This window comes from Megalobrama amblycephala, linkage group LG3 (assembly GCF_018812025.1).
Source record: "Megalobrama amblycephala isolate DHTTF-2021 linkage group LG3, ASM1881202v1, whole genome shotgun sequence".
NCBI lineage: Eukaryota > Metazoa > Chordata > Actinopteri > Cypriniformes > Xenocyprididae > Megalobrama > Megalobrama amblycephala.
The window spans coordinates 44,852,032-44,862,655 of NC_063046.1; the positions used below are offsets into that span (position 1 = coordinate 44,852,032).

General features: G+C 41.9%; 1 protein-coding gene across 6 annotated transcripts in view; it reads right to left on the reverse strand.

The window, feature by feature from the left end:
• The window catches only part of pcdh7b (protocadherin 7b), a 139,623-nt gene extending 131,060 nt beyond the window's left edge, over window positions 1-8,563 (reverse strand). The window contains exon 1 of one of the 6 annotated variants that reach the window (XM_048185624.1): window positions 3,413-8,558. In XM_048185624.1, the coding sequence (XP_048041581.1) occupies window positions 3,413-6,499 (3,087 nt within the window). In that variant the 5' untranslated portion in view covers window positions 6,500-8,558. Of the gene's footprint in view, window positions 1-3,412 lie in introns of all 6 variants that reach the window. The other 5 variants (XM_048185627.1, XM_048185626.1, XM_048185630.1 and 2 more) reach the window with 5 other exon arrangements.
• Between the last annotated feature and the right edge of the window lie 2,061 nt (window positions 8,564-10,624).

The window sequence follows — 10,624 nt, forward strand, 5'->3', positions numbered from 1 at the left end:
CTTTTAATGGAGGGACAGGAAACTTTCCAAGCTGTCAATCACTTCAGTTTTGCGCTCTCATGAAAATACGTCCTTATCCTGAATAACTAGTGTCTTTCAGATCGGAAACCCACTTAATAAAAAGGTTTTACGCAACAGCTTTATTTAATACAGTTACATTAAATATATCAGACAGTAGGGCTGCACAATTAATCAGAAAAATTTCAACGCTTGCTGTGTTGAGCAGTGCAATTGAGCGCATGAATGGAATAACCAATCAGAGGTATTTCATTAAGTCATTGCGTAGAAGAAATCCATTCAAAGCAGTTTTTGTTCACCACGAGCTCACTTACTGAGTTTTATGTTTTTAAGCAAATCCTTTCATTATAACAAACAAGTAGTATCATTATAACAAACAAGCAGTATAGTCAGAGTTATTGACTGTAACGGTAGTTTTTATGAAAGTGCAAAACTGAAGTGATTGACAGCTCTGAAAGTGTTCTTTCCTCACTTTCTATGTATATACTATTCACAATTTGAATAAAAGTTGTATTTTTTATGCAGCTAACTAATGACCATGTACACAATGCAAGGTTTCAGGAGTGGCAGCTGCATTTAAATGCAGAAGTGAATTTGTTAAATTATAGTTCAGTGTGTGAGTCACTGACGAAAAACGGATGACTGACATAGTGATGATCATAGAAACATTTTGGTGTGAACAAGAAGTATGATTGAATATTTTAATCCATTTGATGTTCACTATTTTTGACAAAAATATCGCTATTGATCAAAGACACATTGTGTTTACTACTTTTAAACAGCATCCTCATTGGACCAGTTTGGATTTGTAATCTACATAAAGAATATGACAATGCTCCTGTGACGAGCAGGGCGGGCGAGAGCCGTGTGGGAAGGGCGCAAGCACTGATTCGGATGCGTTGCACTGGTCTCGAATCTCTCACGGAGGAGCTCCGGAAGCATAAAAGGGGAGCGATGACAGTGAAGGACGAGAGAGGACCAGGCCTGGACTTTACTTTATGATTTATTATGTTTGTGTGGTCAGCAGACGTCCGTGAGGGTCTGCCGGCATTACTTTCGTTTTGTTCTTTGTTTACTTTATATATGAAATTTGTTTAAACGTTCGCCGGTTCCCACCTCCTTCTTCCCATATCTATGAACTACGTTACAACCCCCTATCCACCCCCATCAAAAAATAAATAAATAAATTTTAAAAAAATTTAATTATATTAAGTGAAAAATCACCAATTATGTGTTTAGTGCTTAACCATGAATCCCTATCACACAGCTGTACTTAAACCTTACAGCAGTATGACACTCATCAAATCAGTGATTCATCAAGAATTAGTGGTTTGAGTCCATTATGAGTGTGGTTGGCACATTGTCCCTTTATGATGAGTGACAAAGGCAAAAAGAGATTGGAAAGGAAGGTAAATATGGATAATAAGAATAAAAATAGGGGGGGGGGGGGGGGGTTGGGGTGTAAGAAGGTTATCATAAAAGTCAGAAGTAAAAAAAAAGTTCTCCCAACAAAACCAAGCTTGGAATACATTAGGCTCAAAAATGAAATTCTAATGACTTCTCTTTATAAAGTATTTGATATAGACTATTATGCTATCTTAATGGGATTTTGCGAGGGCATGTTGGCTACTCCTGATAACTCACTCAATAAAACATCTAAAGAGCCCCTCTTAAATTGTCAGCAGGGACGTATGTAATGATGCTGGACTTGATCTTGCTTCTTGCCAAGGACGCTGTAATTGCAAACTGGTAATAGTGTAGAACTCTTTTGCTCAGCACCCTGTGAAAGTCTGCTGCATTTGAATGGACAAACAAATGGATAGATTGTACAAAGCATTGCAGCTTTCAAATAAAAAGCAAATAAATAATTATCTAAGCGGAGTACTTGGACACACAATACATGTGCCGGGGCAGCAAATGGAGGCTCTGCTTAAATATGCATGAGATGTCCGAAAGAAACATAGGCAACAGTACTCCTTTCGTGGAGAAGTGCAGAAGCCTAAACACAGCACATCAGAGGGCTGTTCAAGAGGGTAGGAGAAAAGGGAGAGATGAAAGAAATACAGGACAGAGTTGTCAAAAGAAAAAAAGGAAGCTGTGCAAGGAGCCACAATTTATGAGGAAGAAAAGAAAAAACATAATGAGAAAAGAGAAACAAGTAGGATATTGGAGGGAGGAAGCAAGCATTAAAATGAAGAGTAGGTGATTCAAAGAGTGAATGTGAATCAGAGAAGATATGTAAAGAAGAAAAGCCTATAAAATGAGTGAGACTGTGTAAGATAGAGAGAAGGCTATCTTGTGGCTTGAGTTTAGAAGGGACATTGTTCTGGAATGCAAGGGAGGACACTACTTACAGCATGTTAGATAGGAATCAATAATGCATTAACCACCTTAGAAAACTCATGAAACGACAGGGCAAATGTTCTTTTCCTGGCAAATCTGGACAATGAAAGGGCTGACTTCATTTTGAATTAACCTCACCTAGCACTGAAGCGCTCCACAGGACAGGGAACAATAATGATATGAATTGATTATTTCACACGTGTGCCTTAGAATTTACAAAGCCATTTTATGGCTGCTGTAACAAAGGGCATGTTATGCTTTAAATAATGGCATAAATAACAAGGAGAGTACAAGAGGTATTGGGTAAAAATAAGGACAAGAGAATGTGAGATAAGAAAGAGAGAGAGAGAGAAAGAGAACGAGAGAGCACGAGCGATGAGGCCAGCTTTCACTGCTAGGTCACTGAATTTGCCCAGACACACAAGTGCACAGGAATGTTAAATGTGACCTCCCGCCCAGATGTTCCCAGTCTGTTAGGATAAGCACGTTAAAACATGACACCACGACTAACATTCCACCTTTTTCAATCTTTTCTCCTTCTGCTTCATCTCACTCACCCCTCCTCTATCCTATCCCCCCTCCCAGGAAGAGAAAGAACTAACCATGTTTTGATAAACCCTACTGCTGAGACGGAATAGCTGTGAACCAGAGCCATATGTGATCCCATTCGATCTTCTGACGCACACACACAAGACAAAGGTCATCAACGTTGACACCCGGATCTGCCCTACAACTACACTAAAAGATGTGCCAATGTGTACACAGTGTGGCCTCGGCACCCCAGGTGGCCCAGCGGAAATGATATCCCTGACTGAAGAATGCCTTCATGTCGCTTTTAGCATTACATCTAAATGGCACTATGAGGCGAAGCAGGTCGATACAGGGAAACAGAAGCATCGGCTAAAAATACATATATCCAGCATGATAGTATTACAGTGTAGGCTGAATAGTGTTGGTGTTTATAGATACTCAGATAAAAGCTTGAAGATTCAGGTATAAAAAAATGTGATTGGTATCATAGATTCAAAATGATAAAAGATATGGTTCTTACCTGCTTGTTGTACTTGTTGATGGTTTGGCTACTGTACTCAGAACAGTGGTCTGATCCGATGGATATGTTATCTCCAGTGCCGACAAATGTGTTGGCCGGTGGCAGGTCCTGAACAGCCTGGTGCTTTTTTCCTGCTGTGGGCGACTGAGGGTGCAGCTGAACGGTAGGCAAGGGTGAGCTGGATTTGTAATGGCGGGCAAGATCTGGGCTTCCGGGGCCACCGTTGACGGACCGATAACGGCCCATTCCCGGACTGTCTGACAGTTTCTCATTAACGCCATCGTAGCGTTGCCCATTTGGCTTGGATGCCTCTACGGTGACAATGCTGCTATATAAAGGTTGTTTAGACTTTTTCTTATTCTTGTCTTTCTTAGGTTTCTTGCCTTTATCATGTTGCTGAGGTGTGAAGAAGTCCTCATGGTCTTTCTTTCCAGCCTCATAGCCGTTCTTGTTCTTGGGGCGGCAGTAGCGGGCCATGACGACCACCAAGATTATAAGAATGACTGTCATGATGCCTGACACAACCCCTATGGCGATGCTCAACCGTTGCTTTCCCAAGTCATAATTGGGGTCGCCTGCAATGTCAGCATTTAGCGGTGTACCAAGACTTTTGGCAACTTGTGCCTCTACGATAGTGGCGTTAGAGAGTGTTTCATTGACGTAGATGTGGACTAGTGTGGTGGTGCTTTGCGATGGAACCCCACTGTCATTCACTTGCACAACCAGGCGATGAAGGCCAAAGTGTTTTTGCTCTAGTTTGCCAACTAATGAGATTACTCCAGTCCACGCATCAATTTCAAACAATTTAAACGGATTGCCGCCAACTATTCTGTAGCTGAGGTTAGCATTAACACCTGAGTCGGTATCAGTAGCCGAGACAGTCCTGACCACCGTCCTTATATTGCTCGAAGGAGGAAGCAGCGTGTATGAGTTATTCATTGGAAAAGTTACAGTGGGAGGATTATCATTTACATCCATTACAGAGAGAGATACCCTGGCTGTAGCAGACCGGGGCGGATCGCCTCCATCAACAGCTTTGACACGGAACGTATATGCATTTTTTTGCTCACGGTCAAATGGCATGTTTGAGAAGATGGTACCTGTGTTGTTGTCAATGGAGAAAATGTCCTCTTCTTCCTCAATGTATAGACTCATTTCTGCATTTTGTCCTTTGTCTGCATCCATGACCGTTATCATGCCAACTGGGCTGTTGGGTTGCAGGTTTTCCTGTATGTAGAAAGTGAATGTATCCTGCATGAACTTTGGCTCGTTGTCATTTTTATCTGCCACCAGGACTACCACAGTGGCTGAGCCCTGCAGAACAGGCATGCCTTTGTCTTTGGCGATAACTTTGAACTCATATCGTTCCGTCTGCTCCCTGTCAAGTATGGTGTTGACACGGATGTCACCGGTGTCTGCATCAATGGAAAATATTCCGTTCACAGAGGAGTCCAGGGAGTAAGAGATTTCTGCATTTTTGCCGCTGTCTGCATCTAAAGCCACTACTGTGACGACACGCTCACCGGGAGCATTGTTTTCAGGAAATGAAACTTCCACTGTGCTTTTGCTAAAAACTGGTGGATTGTCATTCATGTCCCCCACTTTCACTATCAATGAATTGTTGCTAGAGAGACTAGGGCTCCCAGAGTCAACAGCAACAATGACCACGTTATACTCCTGCACTGCTTCATAATCAAGTGGTGCTGACGTATGGAGAAAGTACTTCTTTTTATTCATTTCACCCTCAACCTCACTAGCAGGTTTAAGCTGAAATGGAACATCGCCCACTACGGTGCAAGTAACTATACCATTTGGACCTTTATCTCGGTCTGACACTTGGACTAGAGCGATGGGTGTATCGACAATCACATCCTCTGCCACGTTAGCCACTCCATCTTTGAGAAAGATGCGTCCGATTTTTCGAATGTCGATATTGGGGACGTTGTCATTTTCGTCTTTGATATTTATGATGACTGTCGCCTTGTCAGTCTTAGGAGGCTGACCACGGTCACGTGCCATGACTGTGAAGCGAAGCTGGCTCACATCTTCTCGGTCAATTCGGTGCAAAACACTGAGCCAGCCAGTGCTCTCATCTAGCCGCAGCAGTCGTCGCACTGACTCTGTGGCTGCTCCAAAAACATACTCAATCTGTCCATTCACACCAACATCAGTGTCGCCCGCTTTTAGCTGAAGTATGGGGGCACCTGGGGAGCTGTTTTCTGGCAGATCTGCCTCATAAACGCTCTTCTCAAAGCGTGGGTTGTTATCATTCACATCTGTAATCATTACCCTAAGAATGGCTTGGGAGGAGCGTGGGGGGTCGCCCCCATCCCTAACGCGCAGAGTCAGCTCATAGGAGTCGCGCTGCTCTCTGTCCAGTGCCCCTTTGATAATTAGCTGCGGCTGCTTCTCGCCGTCTGTGGTGTCAGCAACTTGAAGTTCAAAGACGCTGCTACGGCTCGCCCCCTCGTCGAACCTCCGCTTGCCCGTGTGAGTGTCAACACTGCCGGAGCTAGAAGTGCCGATCCGTCTGACAGAGCTCTCGCCGTTGTCCTGAATTAACTCATATCGCTCTATTCCATTCCGACCGAAATCTCTGTCGGTGGCCGTGGGCAGGAGATAAAGTGTGCCAATGGGTCTGTTCTCCTCAACGGAGAGGGTGAGAACAGGTGAGGGAAAAGACGGCGTGTTGTCGTTTATGTCTAAAATAATCACTTTGCCCTCAAAGAGATCAACCCAGCTCTGCGCGGGTCCTATCACGGATACTTCAAAATCTATAAAACATTCGTTCTCATCAAAAATCATTTGACACTGCGGCAGCTTTTCGCGGTCTATCCGCCGCTCGTTCGTGCTCAGGTCTCCGGTCATGTTATCGATTTTGAAGTATTCGGAGCCGGATTCTAAGGTAAAAGTCACATCCATGCCAGCCGTGATGCCGAGGTCCGCGGCTACATTACCTACCCGGACATCGGCAGGACCCTCCTCAGCCAAGCGGTACCGGAGCACTTGCTTGGCTGCGGGCTGACTCAGCAGCTGCAGAATAAGAAAGCAGTAGCTTAAATAGTCCACAATGCCTGTAGTCCTCATTGCTCCTCGCAGATTTTCCAGCAAAACTGAACGATACTTTTGTTTAACAGCTTTTTCTCGCTTGTGTTAAAGCGCCTGTTTCTCACTGCATGCGTTTTTACAACCGGATACCTCTCTGTGGTTACCAAACTCAGGCAGAATAGCGCATATCTGTTTTTTTCTCTCTCGCTCTCTCTCTCTCTCTCTCCCTCTCAGACTAGGCTCGCGCTATTCCTTTTTCATTGATTTGTCCCTCAAAAATATACACAATACTGACAGAAAGTCTTCACAAATTCATTCAATATTAAGCTTGAAATAAACATGCCAAAAATTACTTGCTGAGACTACTCCGTCTTTGCCATGACTTGACATCGCCGAGTCTTTTCATTTAAGGCAGCGAAGCCAGATATTCAATCCATTGCGCAATCGATACATGAGGGTTTTAAATCCAGCTTTCCCAGATGCCAATTCTCCGCTCCAGGTGATATCCCACCATACAGAATAGAAACTGAAATATCAGAACTTCTTGTGCTACGGATATAAACCGCAAATGATCTGTCCTCTCCGTGTGCCTTGTCCGCGCGCACAGATTTCTCCAGTCCACTCAGCGTCTAATAGTTCTTCTCACTTGCACCAGAGAATGAAAAAGAAAAAGAAAAATCTCCGCAGTGCCACTGTGCCGTTCAGCCTTATGGCAAAATGCAAACTGAGCAACAACGGAGTAATAATCCTGGCAGAGATGCTAGGAGTGTGGTATTAAAATTCCAGCGCGAGGACGGTCCCTCTGTCCAGCGCGCGCCTCTCACCTGCAGCAGAAGCGCGTGTGTATCTGCCGCACTCTGCGCGCGAGTCTCTCTCTCTCTCTCTCTCTCTCTCTCTCTCTCTCCACCCCCTGTGCGACAAACAAAGCTCAACTTGATCGCTTAGTTCTACTGTTTGAGCAGTGTCTCTTCCTCTCATCCTTTTTATTCGAAAGGAAATCTTATTGCAAAATAGTATATTTTACTGTCGAGAAATGAACATTTGGGGACCGTTGGAGGTGCAGTGTGCGAAATATTAAACGCATTCCAAAGGGGTTCTATTTTTTTTTTTTTTTTTTTTTTTTAAGGGAATAACATTTCTGCTGAGGTTGGTGACGCGCAAACCAAAACTGGTTAGCCAACCGTCAACTATCTAAAATATGTTTCAAAGATTTTTACGATGTGCAAATCTACAATAAAGTGATAAATAATGACAGTACTTATGTTTTGTCGATGCAGTGCGCGTTACGCGTAACGGAACTGTTGCTATGGTTACATCCTTATTCAAACAAGACTATTTAGCACATTGTGACTATTTTGCATCTAATCTAACTTTGGGGAAGCACATGTTCTTCGATGTAAAATGCGTACTTTTAAGTGGCCTATGTATTTTACATAGTCATATTTTAATTGGGATATCTTATAGTAGAGTGGTTTAGTTTGATTGCCTGTTTTTTTTTTATTATTATTATTATTATTTTGACACATAATGACGTGTCAGCATATTAAACATATGTTATAATACATTCATTTTAAAACCGATTTGTAAAAATAAGAAGTAAAATCTGTTTTTGTTTACACCCCTTCTTGCTCCGTGCATCCTAACAGTAGTCCATTCATTATCCCACTCCGTGCGTCCATCATCTCGGTTTCGGTGCCCCTTGTGGCTATCCGGTCTGTTAGAATTTACTATATGTGTGAGGTCGTTTGTGATGAAATGTTTTCTTCAGCACAAGTATGCGGTGAGCTCTTCTACTACTTCACACTCATGCTCCCCCATCTGTTATGGTCTTTTTGCGCAGAAAAGGCACCACGGACAGCGACGCTCGGTTGACTCACCGGTGCAAAGGAGTGAGAGAGCGAGTGCAGTGACTCTCCGTGACCAGAACTCTGATGGAGACCATCAAATGCACAGCGCAGAGCTACGATTATATATACCTCTTTTAGTTAATACCATTCGCGTTCCCGTTTTGTGCTATGGCAAATTTATCTAGTAATGCATTTAATCCGTAAACACTTATTCGAGGCATTTATTCATGCTAACTGTACATATTTTGCACTTTGAAAAACTGTGGTGGGGAGGGTTTCGGGGGATATATATGCGGGTTTTGCCCAGCTCAGAGGGCTGAGCTGAGCTGTGACTGGACCAGAGCTGCCGCCTGCAGAAGGAAGCCCCGCTATTCATAATGTGAACAGTGCGCCAAATGTCGCTACACAGCGCCCTCTGTTGTCCTCTTAAATTTATACTGTGCAAATTAGTCATTACTGCATATATGTTGAGCTACAGTTGTAGTATGTACAAAACGGGGTTTCATAATATATCTGCATAGGCTGTCGTCTATCTACTCTCTTTCAATTTCTGAGTCACATTCGGGCACCATTTTCACTCCTATTCCCTGCAGTCCGTTTCTCATTTAAAAGTACTGTCACTCATTAGGACGTTAATGACATTTGAAATGAGTGCTTTCAAAAGCCACTAGAGGGTGTTACCCTTTTTAGTGTAGAGAGCACGGAAGTTAAGAGGTCAACTTTTTAATATAGAGTCATTAATTTCTAGGCTCCTCTCAGGTGGATGTTTCAAGTTGAAATAGATTTTTCAATATTCTTTTGTTTATAGGTTCCAGTTCACCTAAATGGCATTCATTGTTTATACTGACTAAAGAACCTGAAACATGTAAAGTGGACATTTAATAACATTTGAAAGCACATAGGAGCGATACTCTGATGGAATGAGGTCTACCATCAGAGACAGTGAATGACACTACAGAAATGATAGGAGAGGTTTGGATAATTGTACTATTTTAAGATCATTTCAATACTGCATTTTAACATTAAAAGGTCTGATAATTAAAAATTTTAAAGAGTAAGAGAGGTCCAATTAGACCAAATTAGACCAGTAAGAGAAAAAAGAAGAAAGAAAGAAAAAAAGAAAATCAGTCTAAAAAGAATGATGCTATCTGCCAAACATGGGGAAATTGCATCAGCAAATATGAACAGTGGTTGCAAGTCAAAACAATCTGACAAGCATAGACATTTTTACTGGATAGTCATGCATAATTAAATATTACAGAAATACATCCTCAAAAATCACCGAATTGAATCAGCACTTCTGTAAGCAAGTCTGAAAAATGTAGTGGGCTTATGTTTATTATGATATCTAATAAATATCAGGTCATTTAACATGGCATATATGTTATATATATATATATATATATATATATATATATATATATATATATATATATGTAACTTTTTTAAATATTACTTTAAGTATAAGAAAGACTAAGAATAAGATATAATATTTTGACAACTGGTGAATTTAGAGTAGTCACTTCCCTTCAGCGAAGCCTGGCTTGAATAAGCGAAGATCACTATGGAGGCAAAAAAATCATATTTTTATGCCATTAATGTAACAAAAATAGGTGATCAAAGCATAAATGATGAGCTTACAACACAAATCATGAGTATTTTTTAGTTTAGGAGTAGTTAGCAGCTTTTAGTTTTGAGCAAGATAGCAAAAAGGTGGAGGGGGGTGTGCAGAGAAAAACAGAATCATATCTGTGTATGATTGATAATAAAGTGCCAAATCTCAGAGAGTGAAAGTGGTAGTGAGAACCTGTGACAAGAATAACCCAGCTTCCACACATTACATTGCAGAGGTGCCACTGAAAGGTGTCACTGCACCTTTTACAAATGTGATGGAAACTGTTCCGTGGAGGTTTATTCGCTCATTGTAAAGGCTATGCTAATCTAATGTGACACAGGTGCATCAGGTGTTTTGGACCATGCATTGCAGTTTGCATTTTGACAATGCACGCAAAGTTAAACCCCCAAGATGGTTAATGTCATATTCATACCTGCTTAGACACTTCTTTGTGGTAATTAGTCAATCACTTCCTTTGCTGAAAGTTTAACTTCAAACAAAAGGATGCAAAGCATTTGTTTCAACATCACAACTTTGATGGAACAGATACAGTATCTTGTGGTCATTTCAAATGGGATCATCAACCGGCAGATTGGAAAATAATTAGCTGAGCGTCGTTCCACATGAAAGCTTCATTTTTATCTTGGATCTGTCATGTGCTTTGCCAAACAACCATAACAATCCTCCCAGCAACAAACACAC